Here is an 18,081-nt window from a genome sequence, read left to right as displayed (position 1 = left end):
CGTCACCGTTATTGATTCAAATGCCCCATACATGTTTAGCACAAGAACAACCTAACTTTTCACATCAGGACACTTTGTTAACCTTGAAGTCACTGTTCTGACTACCTGCAGGATGATACTGTATTTGGCCTTAAAATGTAAAAAAAAATTAAAAATCAGATTTTCTGCCTTTATTATCAAACAGCTGGAATTAGAGTATCAAAAATGACTTAAAATGACATCATATGCATGTCCAATAACTTGATTCAATATAGCATTAATTCTCTACAAACGTGAGCATCTGAGGGTTGGTGTAGATGAATTTCTTAATGATATTGGATTCCAGCTACAATGAAAAACATAAGCTGAAGTTGTGAATTAACAGTCGAAGTGATAATATACACTCACTAGTTCCTTCATTAGTTACATCTTGCTGTGAAGTTGGACCCCCTGTTGCTTTCAGAATTGCATTAATTATTTGTGGCATAGATTCAACAAGTTGCTGGAGTCTTTCATCCACATTGACGCGATAGCATCGCAGAGCTGTGGCAGATTTACTGGCTATTGGATTCAAATTTGGTGGCTGCAGAGACTATTTGAGTACAGCAAACTAATTTTTATGAAAGCAGATTGAGATTTTCTGAGTTTTATCATTTTATCATTTTATTAAAGATAAAATTCTTTCATCTTTAATAAAATGATCAGTGTGGCTGCTCTACCAGGTGTAACAATGAAGTTTAAAATCCAGGCATCCATAAAAACAGAATTTATTCAATTTCACTGAGTTAGAAGTTAGCAGAAAGTTAGCTCGCCTAGTTTCCCACCTAAACATGATATACCATGTTCTGACTGAGGAATTTCTGAAAAAATTAAAACATATAGCTCTGCTATCACTTCTGGCATAAATGAAGACAGGAAACTAAACAGCAGTGACGTTTGAAGGGTTACTGATGTTGGGCTAGCTGGTATATGATGATGTGCTACATGGTGACCGGCGACCTGTCCAGGGTGTACACTGCCTCTCACCCTAAGACAGCTGGGATAGGCTCCAGCACCCCTTGCGACCCTGAAAAGGATAAGCAGAAGCAAATGGATGGATGGATGGATGGATGGAATACTAAATCCCATACATTTTTTATCTTTGTTATTTTTTGATAGTTTGTTTAAAGGATTTCATAGGACCAATATGTTTTGGGAATCACAACACTCTCAAAACATGGTCAACAGCACACAGGTCATTAAATCCACACATTGTTTTCTAGATACCAAATTGCTACTCTTCCCATGCATATAGATACTCTAATGCAAACAGTAAAAGGACTCCCTCATATTAACATCAGAGGGCAGTCAACAGTGAATTGCTGGATGGAGTAATCCAGTGAAACAGAACAAATACATCAGAGAAGGCATGTAGTATGAATGGGAAAAAGGAGAAGGGATTACTGACACAGCCCTGCAAAGCTGTGAAGATGATAGAAGCATGCCTTTGGCTTAGCATGCTGCTGATTGGCCCATTAGGACTATAATGAGAAGAATTATAGGAGGACGGAGCCTTAGGTCAAAGGCAAGAAGCTGCTCAGCACAGCAGATGCCCTCTGACTGCTCCTAAGACTCCTCACACTCTCAGACTTTATGCACCCATCCACCCGAGGCCCAGTACCTTCTGCTCAAGTGGGATTGATAAATAAATGTTTTTCCCACATAACATTTAAACTCATTAATAGCCACACACATGCATGCTGAACCATTATTCACCATCTGTACCATTTGTTTTTCTTTCTTTTTAAAAACGTGTTGGAATTGACTACGAGTATGTTAAAAGTTGGTTTCTTCTGCAAGGTCAAAAAGACATTTTAAAGAAATCACAGCACAACAAAGTTATAAATATGTCGATATACCCTCAATAAAATTTGCATGCACACATTCACAATGACTCAAACACAGCCTCGTCTGCAGCTGTTATCCGGCCAATCTCCCTCCTGTGTCACTTTTATGTGTTATTACTGTGAAATGTGAACAGAGGGCCAAACAAACATAACTAAACCAATCAAAAAGATTTGAAACCTCAGTCTCTGTTGCAGCTTGTATCATAAAACCAAGTTTATAAGGAATTAAATAATCAAGTCAAATAAACCACTGCCAACTTTAATTCACATACAACCGTGTGCAGCGTACATTAGGGAGGAAGGGGTAGATTCATACCTTTTGTTTTGTTTTTTCTTTTTCTTTTTAATCATCTCACTAATGAAGATTATATGAGTAGATGCAATGAAGGAATAATTTCCACCAACACAGCGAGAGGCGTCCTCAAAACAAAACAAAGATTACGCATCCAGCAGAGGGAATGAAAGAAGGAAGTAAAGGGAGCAGTGGGAGCTATTTTTCTTAATCACCTTCACTATTTATCTCAATGTTTTCCAAATCTGCTCTATTGTTTAAATAAGTATAATAGAAAACTGTCTATAAAGATAATCCTCAAAGAAATAAAAAAAAATTCTTTCCTTTTTTAGTCAAATATGTTTTCTTAATTTTTTTTTGTTTGGATTTGGCTTAGATTGAATTCGATTATTGTTAATGTTGCTTTCTTTTTGAAATAAGAAAGTGAGAGTGACACACTTTTAATTAGGAACTTGTATGAGTGTGGCTCACTAACACAGATGCTAATTATTTTCTAGACTCGGATTATGATGGATTTGGTTTCTCACTCAAGTCTTACCAAGGTCAGTACACTATAGGTCAATATATTAAAGAGAGAAAAAATATATAGAAAATATATGACATATATTTATTGTATTAATTTGTGATTTCCATGTGGTAATATGTTTCTGAGGGGGAAATATGAAAGATTACCGTGCATCAGTGTTAGAAGGTATCGTAAAGGAAAAGCATTCAAAAGGGTAAAAGGTTCTCATATACTCAGAATATGTGTAGACCTTGCTGGTCAAACAAGAGAGGTCAATCAAATATTTTCAGAACTAAGAATATTATATAAATAGTTTGAGAGGTTTGACCTTTGAGTTTATATCTCAGTCACCTTTACACAAAGTTCATTTCAATTCCAAATGACTCCATTTACACCACTAAACTAAACCAAGGGAAAAAGATAAATATATATATATATACTTTTAACACATATATGTTATTCTACGAGTCTTCTTAGCAATTTGCACAGTTGGGAAAAAATGTGAAAACTGTTTTAATGGTGATCCATGATAGGTCAACTGATGTAGACCCTCAGTTGGAGCACTTTCTTGGCACTTTATTCACCCATTTGGGCAAATGTGTTCCTGTTGCAGGGAGATAAGAGTGTTCTACATGGGTTAATGTGTGTGTGAATGGGTGGTTGACTGGTTGTGTAAAGCGCTTTGGGGTCCTTAGGGACTAGTAAAGCGCTATACAAATACAGGCCATTTACCATTTACCAGTTAATGTCTTTAATTAAAGAAATAAATTGTAATACTGCAAAATACTACCAAATACTATTACTGAATGGGGTCCTACTTTAATAATGAAGTTCTATTGCCTGTACACTGTACAAATATATGCAAATACATACAGATTTTTACAGAGTCCTGACAAAACAACATTTGGGTTCATAGTATTTACTTCCTTACTCTCTTTCTGAAAATGTATATATAAAAGCGCATCACTGTGTGCGTATAGCATTCACATATCTATCTTGCATACAGCTGATTTAGAATCACCAATTAACCTAGTGGGATAACCCACACAGTAACAGGGAGAACATACAAGCGCCACGTAAAAACGATCTCACAGCCATCTTGCTGTGACATGTCTGCGCTAACCACCATTGCACCAGCAGAAGACCAGCAGGCGGTTTGTGGTTGTTGGGAAGAGAAAATCCTTGTTCTACTCCAGTTCAGGAGTATGTTACTTAAGGCCCCCAAAAATCTCTGCTGGGTTTTTTTTAGGGGGGACTTAAGGGTTGAATGCTGGTGTTATTAATAGAAGAGCCACAAACTTTCCCTAACTACAGTACATGAATAACTTGCCAGTTAAAAAATAACATGTTTATTAATGCATTTACTTTTGACCAAGGGGGTATTTGTTGAAACTAAGCTACATCATTAACATATTTCATTTTAACATATTGTGTCTTTTATACTATGCATGTTATCCCTGCTAAACTCAGGCTAATGTTATACAACAACTGCCTTCAATGCTCAGTCACTCTAACCCCATATAGATCACTACAGGAAATGATCAACCTATGAAAAGGTCACAAAATTATTGATTATTAGCTCAACTTTACAACAGAGAATCTGTTCATTATTTATATGTACATTTAAAAAGTGAAGGTCAGACCATTTATAGATATTAGCAGAGAAGGTCAAGAGACAATTGTCTCAGTCTCAGGAACCAAACTTTGAGTCTATACTGCCACTGGAACAAGTAGTGGCTATCTCTGCCTCCTTCAGAAAGCTCACAAACACTGGTAGGCCACACACTATTGCAGAAAAATGCACTTAATTGTAGATTACTGTGGATGAAAGCACTTTTTTCAGGGTTCTGTTTGAGTTAAATTTATTGTTTATGCGAGAGAAAATTCAGGAATTGTCAGAAGGACGTCTACTTTACTTCAAACAAAATACTTAAGCAGCCAAGTTTTGAACAAAGAAACATTTTCTTCGAGTTTAACCAAATTCTCTTTTCGACAGACTTCTGCTGTTAATACTTCTCAATTAAACATAAAACTTCATTTTATTTGGTGAGCTAACTGCAGCTAGTATGAAGAAAGGGGACCCTACCACATCAGAAGAACCTGGAGCTTTCCCAGAGAGCAACCACAGAAGTGAGTGAGAACAAGAAAGAACGTGGGAGAAAAGCTGTGTTGTCATGCTCAGCCCCACTGAGCCCGCTGCAGCCCATTGTAGTTCTATATTTTGCCTTTCTCCCTCCCAGTTAATGACGTTCGGTTTCATCCCATGGCTCTGATGACCTGTTTACCCTGTGTCAGTATCTTTATCACCGGTGAAACACTGAGGCATCCTCAGTGTTTCTGCTGACTCACTGTATACAAACAACAATAATAAAAGAATATGCGACTGTAAATTTAAAAAGAGGCTAAATTTCATTTTTAAAAAACAGCTAACTCTGAGTCAAGATCAAACACAATGGCAATGTGTTGTTGATGTCAATACAAGTCTCATCCTCATTTCCACATTAGACACAGATTCCACAGAAACAGGTGATTTGTTTTTAACTCAGTACACTCACAGGCTCACAATGATGTGTCCACGTTACAATTCATAATGATTTGGCACTCTGAGCTTACCTCGAGGTGTCTGCATGCATTTAGTTCTAATAAGGAGAGCCAGCCTGCTCCTGGTCACTCCAGGGCACCAGCAGGGGGAAAGTTTAATGCATTTCACATATTCAAATGGTCTACTACTACAGACCATGCCAATTTTATTTGTGTGGATTTCCTTGACATGAAATTTATTAGAAGAATATTGGATGTGCGCTCTAGCTCACAGATGACTGTGGAACTGAATGGAGAGGAAATTAAAAATGTGAGACCCATGGAGATGTGAATTTGGTATGAATATCATTATGTTTTTAGCTCTGTGCTGATAAGACAACCTGTCCAGAAATGTGTCGCTTGTCTCTCAATCAGTCTGTGTTGATGTTGTATGCGAGCAAAAATTTAGAGGTCTTCAAATACTAAAGAAATTAATAATGATATTGGTGCTTTGTGGGATGGACTCTTTTAGACATAGTCTAAAGAAACACCTTAAATCTGCAGTGCAGATCTTATCTTTCTAACTTCTGGTTCTTATTTTTTAACTTTGGAATCAGACGCTGCTCAAAACTTTCCACCACCTCCACCTAGCTGTAGCTTGTTCATTTTCCAGTGCAATGATTTTTACTTCCTTCACCTCCAACAAATTACACATTGCTCTATAAACTAAAAAGTATCACTATAAGATACCAGATTTTAAATTTTGAAAAACTAGGTAATAGAAAGCCAACTTTCATAATATCATTAATGCTAAAAGACTTAATCAACGTTATGAGAACTTGTCTGAGGGCTTAAATGTAACCGAAATTTGTTCCTATGTGATCAGTGAAGCTCAAATTATTAGTTTTAGTACAAAATATCTAAGATATCTAAATTATGTGTTGTACGCAAATGTCACTGACTTAGCTGAAAATGGATGGATGGATGGATTTATGTTGATTATTTCCACAAATATAAATTATCTGAAGCACTTTTGAACGTCAAGAGCAAATCTTTACAAGAAAATCAGAAGTACATTCTCCCCTTTCTATCCTTTTGCTCTTATTTACAGAGAATGAGATGGTGCACACAAAAATATGAACAAAACCGTCCAAATCAGCACTGTCACCTATGCAATTTATTTCCAATCAGCTGCAAACAAATAGCAGAGTCGTTTGAGGTCGAGGTCATGTGAGGCCAAACAAACAGGCAGAAGGTGACCATCGTAAAGTGATCGTGATTTTGGGGTGGCATTTAATCACATTAATCTTCTCTCTTTCATGCTCACAAATTAATATATACTGAGAAATTCAGCTATTTGATTCTGTCCCATTTGGATATTTTTACTAGGTCAGTGTGTTCAGATGAGGCTTCTAAACAGGCTCATCAGACAGGCTATTCACACACAAACAGCCTGAGGGACTCATTCTCTTTCTCGCTGTCACACATACCTCTTAGACAAACACCCAAACAACAGGATTGCTATTTTAAGCAGAGTACTAAATGACCAGCTCTTAAATCAGGGCCCCTGTTGTGGCCAGGTAAACCTATCCACGCTGAGCTGCTTTCCATTGTGCAGCGATGATAATGGCTTTGTTACTCAGTCCATTTTTTCCCTTTGTCAAGATAATCTGCCACAATCATGAATATTAGGTAATCTATTGTGTAGATTACCTATACAGTTAAAAGTGATTTAATTACTCTTATGCTTTGGGCAAATCCAAAATATTATGTAACTAAACTTGCAATATTGACATAAGGCTGAGTAACTTCAGTTGTTTTCACACATGCACAGCAGCCCTCGACCTTTTTCCAGCTCAGCTGCAGGTAAGAAAGCAAATATCAGACACTGGATTGCATTAAATTGTCTTTAACCTGCCATCTCCATAGCAGAAAGAACTAAGACAGCACCCTTACCAAAATCAAACTGAGTGTTTCCTGCAGTGAAAACACATCTACAGCAGACCTACCTGCTATTTACTGCACGTGAATAAAGGACTTCAGGCCTGTTTGAAATTCATGCCTGAAAATTGCTAACTAACTTGAAGTTATTGGAGTGATTAGTTGAGTGAAAACGAATCAATGGGAATGCTGATATTTAACAGATAAGTGGTAACAAATGGGACAGAAATGGTGTGTTTAGTATTCTTGGTGTGCCTGTGCTATGTCATTGTATCAGCCCCGAGGTTCTGAGGACATGTGCTAGCCGGCTGTCTGTGAGTCACATTTTACAACCTGAATCTAAAACTGAAGACGATACTGGTGCTGTGGAAAACATCACATCTGGTTCTTATACTAAACAGATGACACCATCAGAGCATATTGACTATTGACCAGTTACTGTAGCACTGGAAAGACTGGTTCCCAGATCTGGGTGCAATGATGCAATCATATCCATGCTGCAGAGAGTTTAACCCCATCAAGGGGCTGCATAGTGGAGGATGCAGGCCCCTGTGGTGCTCCACTGTGCTGTCTCCATTTATGTTTACTATCCATAGCTCAGACGTTCAGGACTTTTAGACCTTTTACTTAAGCAAAAGGTTGAAATACTTGTGCCACTCCATTCCTTCCTCATCTGCACTTACCTCTGCCTATACCCTGAGACAGTGACACCCATCATCAGCCTTCAAATGTATAACAGTAGTGAGATGATGCAGCAAAATTGCATCTCATGAACATTAATCAATTTAAAAGGACTCAAAAGGCATTATCTCCTAATGTCAAAACTGTCTTCAGTATAATATATAATCCATAAGTGATGGAGCAATTGCTATAGATGTTTTTTTTTCCTGCAGCTGGAGTGTAACAGTCTTCATAAACTGTTATTCACACCAGTGATCTTGCTCCTAGACAGACACTGTTCACAGTTAACCCGGGGACTCTGGTATAGCTGGGACCCCCGAGGTTCTAAATGATGTAACTTTAATCCTGGTGAATAAACAGCAACACTACAAAGCTGTAGTAACAAAAGGCTCGGGAAGATTAAAATACAAATAAAAGGCTTTAAAGACATTCACTTTAGTGTGACTCAACATTAATTTACATGCAGCCAGCAGGTTCTTTCTTTTGAGGTTTGTCCCTAAGAGAAAAGCATAAAACATACAAATAAAATAACTCTACACAAGAAACAGATCTATTATTATTTATCGTAATTTTGTTTCACACAACAAACTTGGCAAATCTCATAAAACCTGATGCAAAAAGCCAGATCTATCATCCAGTATGGAACACAAAAAGGCTCTGAACCCACAGTGCCCTGGGACCAGAGTGATGAATCTGGCAAGGACTATGCTGCACAAAGGAGCTGCTAACAGAATGCCACTCCCTGAGGGCCCGGAGAGTCGACATCACAACAAATGCTACACATCTAGACCCTTTCTCATGCAAATATATCGCATTAGTGCACTGTATTTATGAGTTGTTTGCGGAAGAAACAAATATGGAAAGATTTCCACTATTGAATGAATGTGCAATATATCTGATGCTGAACTCACACCGTGAATGTTTTTAGTCCAAAGATGATACACTTGCTGAATATAAATCAAATCTGCTGGCAGCTGGAAAAATAAACATACCAAATCAGAATGTAAACACAGGCTAGAGTGCAAACTATAATACATTCCTTGTTTGCAGTTAGGCGTAACATATAAACATTTAACAAATACTGTATATTTTGCTTAAATAGACTGGGATGTAACGTAACTGGGTCTTTTTGAAGCAGTATCAATAGACGGACTTCTCAGCTATGAAACATACTGATATTTTTAAAATGCAGTCCGTCCTGCAGATATCAACAAATTATATGTGTAACAGAAAAAAATACTGCTGCAGCATTGGTAATGAATGCGTAACATCACTATAGGCAGGATGATAGGTATACCTTGTGTGATCTCACACATTGTTTTGTCGATTTTAAAGGTTAGTTAGCTTTTTGAATCCAGAAGTCAAGACTAAAAGATGGAAGGTGACTGCACAATTAATCAAATTTTAATCTGAATCACAATTTCAACTTCCTGCAGTTTTAAATGAACGTGATTGACTGATAATGAAAATGTGTGCTACAGCTAGACATGAAGTAAAAGCAAATCAAGCTCTCTCTGACAGCGTGCCTGCATGTGCCAATCACAGCTGTTCCTTGCACCGCAGAGCCTGAAATTTCCTGAATTCACTTGACTGCAGTGATATACTACATATAACAGAACGTCAAAAACAAAAATCAAATGTCTGGCACAGCAGAAGGCAAAGATTTTGATCCTAGAGGCAGATCATTACCTGTAGTTTGGATATAATTCAGATTTAGGGCCAGTGATGTCAACCTAGAACAATTGTCCAATGTCACTTCAGATGTCCAAGATAAGTGACCAAAAATACAATGAGTAAGGAAGGTTTCAGGAAAACGGTCAACATACTAGTAAAAAAGAAGTTATCGCCTCGCACAGTTATTTTTTCAAAACAATAACAGCTGCACTATATGCAGATCATTGCAGGGGAAACAGATTTTCACAGGTTCAAACAAATAAAGTTTAAGACTTTATAGTTTGCTTCTAGGAGATGGGATTAGATCAGGACAACACACCTTGTTTTACACCACAAACTCCTACAACTAACAGTTTGTCAATTTTAAAGTACTTATACAGTACTTCAAAGCTTCTTTTTTTACTCTAAATAAAACAATAATAGAAAGGTGAACAGCATAGATATGTATTTCTTTTGTAGACTGTGGCCAACACTGTAAAGTGACAGTGTGGAGAGATAATAGAATCCAGACACTATAGCGACAGAAACAAGAAATAGCAACATACTCCAGGGATGAAACAGTGTTAAACAGTATTGAATGGCACATTTCACTATATGCTAATTCAATGTGCTTAACCCAGAAGATAAAAACATAAAAACACGTATGGTGTAGGTTTACAATAAAGCAGTAAAAATAACAAATTCAAATAAAACAAGACAAACAAAAAAACACCTATGGAGTGTAAGGCTGTCTGAATAAAAAGGTTTAGAGGTTGTATTTGAATTTACGCACACATTTAATAATATCTCAGGTCAGCAGACAGCTCCTTCCAAAGAACAGAAACACAATAACTGAAAGCACCCTCAGTATAGTGAGACTAATCCTGTCATCTCAGTCTGACGACCTGAGAGTTCTGACTGGTTAATAAACAGTGAGCAAGTCAGAGATGTAGTGTGGGACCTAACCATTGAGCGCTCTGTGATATAATAGGCTTAATCCTTGAAAGGATTTTAAAGGTGATTCTATATTGCACTTGGAGTCAGTGAAGTGACTTCAATACTGTGTTAATGTGGTCAGATTTCTGTATACTGTGATTGCTTATGACAGTACTAAGTGAGATCATGCAAATTGTAAAGAGTAATGGACCAAGGGCAGTGCTTTGAGGAACCCCTGATTTAGGTTTTAGGCAGATCTAAAACTGCTAATTAAAATAAAAACTTCCACCCACCAGATATGAAGATATGATCCAGATATGAACCAATCAAGAATCTGACCCGTTTAACCAACTATGTCATGAAGCAGTGTGGGATCATCTTGACAGAGGACAGAGCAAAAGGAAACCAACATCCAAAGAGCTTTTCTATGTCTTTGAAGAGGCCTGGAGAACTATTCCTGAGGACTACTTAAAGAAATTACCTAAAGCTTTCAGACTCTGTTGAAGAATGAAGATAATCACACCAAATATTGGCTTTCAAGTTTGTTCACATATGACTCTACATGTTTCAATAAGACGCTGGACATCTTTCCCATTTTCTAACAACACATTAAAGAATGAGGGGTGGCTCGAGACTTTTGCACAGTGCTTTTCTGTGTGATTCTGTTTATAAGAATCTGCATGATTCTTATAAACTGTGTGTTGCACTCTGCCTCCAACACCAGGCAAGTGTGCATTCATGTAAATTGAGGACATATCTACACTGGCATGGTCTAGCAGCTCATTATTTTACTATCAGTCCTTTGGCAAGGAAACACATCAGTCAGGGGAGGTCAGCAGTGAAGCATCCAGATGTTCAGCAGCTCTAAACCTACATTTGAACCCAGGTCACTAGCCTATTACCTAACCTGATTCAAAATGCAGCTGGGGAGACTGGAAGAACATGAGACTCTGGGAAATTAGTTGATTTGAGTTAAGCAGGAAGTACAAAAAGAATCCAGGGAGAAAAAATAATTTGTGCTAGATGGAGGTGTAAGAGATGGATGAAAACCAGTCCATCACAGAGCCTTTAAAATCCTGGATTCCTTTACATTTCATCATATTCCTGATCATGCTTAAAGGACTTAAATTAGGGTCTCTGAACCTGTAAACTTCAATAAAACACAAAATATTTTAGTGAGGCAGTAAGACTGTGACTTAAAGTAGTGTAAAAAAAAACCCTAATAAAAGGGTGAAACTAGAGAAATGACCTAGAGCTAAAAATGATGCAAGTAAAGGAGACTGTTAGGATGGAGATAAAACAGAAAACTGTAATTAATATAATAGATTTAACCATCCACATATTCTGTTGCTAACTAGTAATGCTTGTCACTTCTCTGTGCAGCTCTGGGCTTCCAAAGAGCAAGCACACACACTATAACCATTCTGTGTGTGGGATGTTTAAATCAACATCATTTCCAGCATTGTGTGACTGGCTACAGTAGCGAGCATAATCATGTATGATGCAGTTTGTTAATGGACCTCTAGATAGATGAATTTATAGAGGAGAGATTTACAATCTATGGCTTCCTAACACCACTGTAATCCTAATCCAGGAGCTAAGACCTCTGAAGTGCTGCACTGAGTCTGTGACCACCACATCTCGTATACACTGAACACAACCCACATGCTTTTACAGATTTGGAAACAAAAATCCTTCAACACCTACATGGTTAATGCAAAATAAAAATGTTTTAGGTTTACTTTTAAACATTTGAGTTTAACTTAATAGCAGAACAACCTGTTAACTATTTCTGCACAACATGCTGTGTTATAAATGTTTGAGTAATCACAGACTTCCAAGGGTGGTAAAGGATGGGAAAATAATTTGAGGAGAGCTTTACAAATAAAGATAACCAAAACTAGAAAACGTTAAAGAGCTCTACAACATCAGTTTTTTCGGGTCACTGCTCTGTTTTGTTTGACTCAGTAGAGTGGAGGAAACTACCATAAGAACCCTGTTTATACCAAGGCGTTCCCAGGGCCAGCCCGAGAGATATAATCTCTCCAGCGTGTCCTGGGTCTGCCCCGGGGCCTCCTCCCGGTGGGACATGCCTCAATTGAAATCAACCTTAATTAATTTTTTAATCCAAAGTAATCATTAATATTTTTTCATTAAGTATAAAACTCTACTATTTTATTTTACTAAACATATAAACAGTTTTTATAGAATATTTAACATTTATAAATATTCTGCACACACATACAAGTACACACATAAATTTCTCCCACCACTACCACCCTAGCTAGCCATTCTAGACATTAACAATTTAAGAGTGTGGACTTTGCATGTTGTTTCCATGTTTACATGAGTTCTCTCCAGGTACTCAGGCTTCTTCCCACAATTCAAAGGCATGCAATTAGTGAGGTAAGGTTAATTGATCATTCTAAATTGCCCATAGGTGTGAATGTGAGTGTGAATGGTTGTGTTAGCTCTGCGATAGATTGGTGACCTATCCAAGGTGTACCCTGCTGCCAAAACAGAATAGAAGGATGGATGGATGGATGGATGGATGGATGGATGGATGGATGGATGCAACAAATACAACTCTATGGTCAACCAGTATTTGATTTTGAAAACACTAGAAGACTAGAAACACTTGGTAGAAGACTAGTTCAGGTTGTTCTTTTTTTGCTTTGTCTTGTTTTTTCCCTGCTATTTTAAATAAAAACATCTGATTCTGAGTCAGACGTATGCAGTGAGGCTGTTGTTTCAGTAGGATGCCATTGGTGTAGTCAGAGTAGTGTGTGTGTATGTGGGTGGGTGTATGTGTGTGTCTGTGGGTGGTTGGGGGAGGTTACAGTCTTTATATTGGACCCCTGTGAGTCTAAGCATGTTTTCTGGATGTGCCAGTTTACTCCCTGAAGTACTTTAATGGATTAATTGTTTTCCCTCTGCCCCCTTTAACATGGAGAGAGGTAATACCCTTTACTTGGCATGGGGCTCATCGCTTTTGCTTCATCAGTTATGATGCCCTGTTTGAACAGCGTGCTGTGGAGTCGTGTCTGTGCTTGATTTTTGGTAGCCACTTAAAAGACAGTAAAAAAAACCCCAAAAAAAACATCAATGAGTGAAACAAACCGTATCCATTCTGTTGCGCTTCCCTTCATTTTTTGGTTCATGTCCACATATGTCAATAAAGCAAAACTAAGCTTCCAAGACAGTTAAGTTTTTACTCTTGCTTCATGTAAAACAACAAAAAAGAAAGAGGTAAACCACACAATTCTGAGAAGTCATTACATGCTAACCCTGTTCAAGGATAACTAGCGTGCTATTACCAATACATGCCAACAGCCATATGTGACATGTGTTAGAATGTCTTATCACTTGATTTGACCTTGTCTCCTGGTCTTGCCTCCCTTCTGACTGGTGAAGTGGAAGGTGGCAGGTTCGGGTTCACGGTGGACATATGTCTATGCATAAAGCAGTGCTTTGGAAAGCAGATTCAGCAAAACCACTGAGTTAAGTAACCAACCCAGATGTTAGATGATGATGCTGATGATGGGATGGGGCTTAGCAATGCATTATAGAGTCATGCATGCACATCATCATCATTCAACGAAGCAAACATTAATGTAGAGAGTAATGCATACATATGCTCAGTGTTTAAAAATAACTCTTTGCGTTTTTAACTTGTTTTTTAGTCTGGATTCTGGGTAGGAAATTCAAAGATTTATAAATCTTTGAATTTCCTACCCAGGCTATAGCCTGTGAAAGATTCAGCAGCCAGTGTTATTCAGCAGGTGTATGGTGACTGCTAAACAAAAAACCGTCACCTAGTCCTGTACTGTGAGGTCTTAAGTAAAAAAATTCCACATTATATCCAGATATGAAATTATCTAAACGTACTCTGGTTTGTTTATGTCAGACAATTTAAAATTATCCTATCAATTTTGATTGTTTTTTAATGTTAGAAAACTTTCCGAAAATGCCGAAAAGATTCCCTACTAGTCGTTTGAGGACGTAAACTCAGGTCTAAATTACCATCCTCCTCAAAAAAAACAAAAACAAAAATCGTTTTCAAGTCGGTACCCTTCATTAGATCATCTGTATAAACTGGAGGGGAAGAACAACTTTGCCCCAAAACCTACCTCTGAAAAGCATTGCGATCCAAATATAAAATCCAAGCGAACACGGTTTCCAAAACTTGTGGCACCGCATGCTGGCACCGTCCAGTGAACTCCAGCGGTTGTGTCGGCTAGACGGGAACTCTGATCCGGCTCGGCGGTGGAATGAACATGCGGCTGGGGAAAACGAAGGGGACCGGGACGGCGTGAGAGATTTGCAAAAAGAAAAGAAAAAAAAAGACTGACAGACAGGAGTGCGGAGTTCAGATTGGCACGTTCACGCCGCTTCAGTCTCCCTCACACGCACACGCACACAACGCTGCACAGTGCACCTCCTTCCCAGCCTGAGTGCGCATCACAGGTAACACAACAGGATACAGTAAAGTAATAGCCTCTGTCACGGGAGTATGAGCACAGATGAGGCTGATGAGATGCTTGTAACCCAGTAATTGTGTGCTAACCCTGAAAACTAGCTCACATTTGAATGTTAAATCCTACAACATGCTCACGAGACACTGACTAAAGATTACATTAGTGTCTACTTAAACTCAACTAGTCTAATCAAATAAAGGTGCGTGTGCGTGCCGCCCACTTATATTGCTCACATTCTAGGGGTGATAATGTTAGTGTTTGACCTCAGGCAATGATGTAACGAAACCCTGAATGTAAAGTCCACTGAAGTGATGGAAACAGGACTGTGTGTATGCTCTCCCAGTCACGCCTGTATACACTGCAGTCTATTACAGTAAACAGTAGAATTAAACAGGGACTTTTTTTTAGATGTTCATGGAAAAAAAAATCTTATCTTTCTTGCACAGAGTAAGGTATGAAGATTGATTCCATTTGTGCACTGTTATATAAATACAGATCTAAAAGTAAATAAGGAATATGTAACCCTAAGTAAAACTCCAAATGGCATAAGTGCTCTGACAGTGTAAATAAATGTATTCATTAGTGAACTTAGGATAAGGTTATCAGTTGGTAGCCGTATATCACTATTAAGTGTAATAAAAGTTGTATCAATACTCTTATCTACCTCAGATAAACAAGCTACTTAAGCCCAGGAGTAGTATTGTAGCCTGAAAGTAACATCCTGCAAGATTTAAACCAATCTGCTCAGTCCAATCAGTCAAATCATTACATGCTTGATTCTATGCATAGCCTTTTCTGAGCAACTCGTAAAATTGGTAGTTGCCCAGTGACTGACATATATCTTTTTTCTTTTGCTAAGTGCACATTTAAATCAAATACAAGGTCAAAGAGTAGCTATCCAAATACCAGATAAATAAATTTGTCATTTGTCCGTTTTTTTATCTCACTGTTTGTCCCGGACAGGAAAACTTACTCTGACCCAAGTAGCAGGTACAGATCACCAGTGCATACCCTCCATCTCCCACAGCTGTAGATCATCATTTATTGAAGTGCCACGCGTCGCACTGCAATTTCCCCCTTCCCAGCTTTACAAAGAGGTTCATCAACTGCATTTTTGTCATATTTGTCTCCTTTTTGTGCCAGACTGGCTTATAATCAAATGACCTATTTATTCCAGTCCATAAATAATTTCAGTCGGAAATAGAATCCAACAGGCAATGAGGGGGAACATTGCATATTTCTCCAAATGTTCTCGCCGCCTTTGCTCCCTGTCTCTTTCTCTCTTCTTCTTCTCTCAATGGAATAGGGGCGTATTATCTAAGAAGCAGCCCTGCGCCATTGGTATTAGTTATTTTTCATACCCCACATGGAGCTCCATCTGAGGAGATTTATGCTGTTAGATCTGATTTGGTACAGCATCCCATATCTGTTCAATAGGTGGTCCCGAAAGCCACAGTGGGCTGTGTGAAACCTCTGATCCCAACTTCATCCTTTCAAATATCTCACTGTAAAAGAAAAAAAAAACATCTAGGGAGTGAGAAGGAAGTAAAAGTAAACAAATCACACACAGTGACACACCATGTCACAAAGCTTGAATCATCTCAAACTGGTTTCTTGAACAAGAATGCGAGTTCACTGTAATCAAATGTCTTCCAAAATCACCAGATCTCAATCCAATAGAGCTCCTTTGTGATGTGGTGTAATTGGAGATTTGCATCATTGATGTGCAGCTGATAAATCTGCAGCAATTGTTCGAATTGCCATCAATTCAATATGGACCAAAATCTCTGAAGTATTTCCAGAAACGTGTACAACAAAGAATTTGGGCAGTTCTGAAGGTAAAAGGGGTCCAAAACATTACTAAGGTGCATCTAACAAAGTGTTCGTTGAGTGTAAACATTAAGTACATCATTATGCATGCAGTACTGTCTCTGTGTGTGTTTGTGTTTATAAAGCGATTCTGTGGCTCTGTTGCACCAGGAGTATTTTCTTTTCACTTTATGTTTTTCTTTCCACTGTTTTGCCTCCTCCTACACTCTGTATAGCTGTTTGCCCCCACTTAACAATGCACAGTGCACATTACAACTGCACAAACACACAATTTAAAAAAAACAAAAACAAAAAACATCTCTATGCTCAAAGTTCTTAAAATCAATCCTCCAGCAAACTGGCAGCTGATGATACTCTGGACTCTTTCACCCAAATACTACAGTCCTTTTTCAGACAGACCGTTCAGATTTTCCACCCTAAGGACGTGTACAGGTGTAATCCCAACACTTTTGTTTGGCAAACGTATGTAATATGAATGAACATGAAAGATGCCACTGTGCAATTCTTATTTAATTAATGTTTCACCTTTTTGAGTTGATTGTGAGCTTCAGTGCTGAGGTTTAAAATGTCTCCAGTCCAGGAGGTGAACAAGAGAAAATGATAACCACAGAAAGGAGTGTGAAGACTGCAGGGAGCTGTTAATTATCAATTTTTTTTTTATAAATGGAAACTGTTCTGTTTAATTACTTAATGTTATGACGTTACTGGTACTGCTTTCCTGTTTCGTCTTTGTCTTTTCTTCTCTTCAAATCCTTATGGTATTTTTCTACTACGTGAAACAAACTTAGCACACATCATTACTGACAATCACACATCGCAGTACAACTAAAAGCTGATAGTCAGAAAAAATAATCACAGATTTGTCACTATCTCGATATTCTCTCAATGATGAGAAAGTATGCATGAAATTTTCAGTATCGTAACATATTTTGTTCAACATCCATCTTGTCCTTTGCCCTGTTTCTAACTTAAATATTTGAAATATTCCCCATAGTCCCAGCAGGGCGCATATGTGTGCATGTGCATGATAGAATGAGGTCAGATGAGCTTTAGTTTGTATCTAAATCACTACCTTTGATGTGGGAGGTGTGCAGGCATTCGTGAATCTGCATTGTGTCATTTATAATCTTTTCAGAAGTGTGTGGATATCTGAAATGTTTTCAACCCAAAAAATAAAATTCATCTTTTCTGCACTCCAATATGTGCTGGTTTGAGGTACGTGTGAATATCTAGCCCACATGATGAAGATCATCTTGGTCCGCTCAACACAGCTCGTCCTTTTTTGTCTCACTAGCTGCCAGCTTGCCATTTGTCTCTGTTAAAATGTTCAGGTGGTGACAGTTTATTATGGGATGCGACAGAAAGGTCAGACCTCTCATA

General features: G+C 38.1%; 1 protein-coding gene across 1 annotated transcript in view; it reads right to left on the bottom strand.

Annotated features, from left to right (window-relative positions):
- The window catches only part of LOC120724236 (neuronal acetylcholine receptor subunit alpha-7-like), a 33,389-nt gene extending 18,328 nt beyond the window's left edge, over positions 1–15,061 (bottom strand). The window contains exon 1 of the mRNA XM_040016326.1: positions 14,524–15,061. Coding sequence (XP_039872260.1) covers positions 14,524–14,593 — 70 coding nt within the window. The 5' untranslated portion in view covers positions 14,594–15,061. The remainder of the gene's footprint in view (positions 1–14,523) is intronic.
- Positions 15,062–18,081: the final 3,020 nt, after the last annotated feature.

This window comes from Simochromis diagramma, unplaced genomic scaffold (genome assembly GCF_900408965.1).
Source record: "Simochromis diagramma unplaced genomic scaffold, fSimDia1.1 OVJJ01000685.1, whole genome shotgun sequence".
Taxonomy (NCBI): Eukaryota; Metazoa; Chordata; class Actinopteri; order Cichliformes; family Cichlidae; genus Simochromis; species Simochromis diagramma.
The sequence above is the reverse complement of the archived record's forward strand: the minus strand, read 5'-3'. Positions and strand labels throughout refer to the sequence as shown.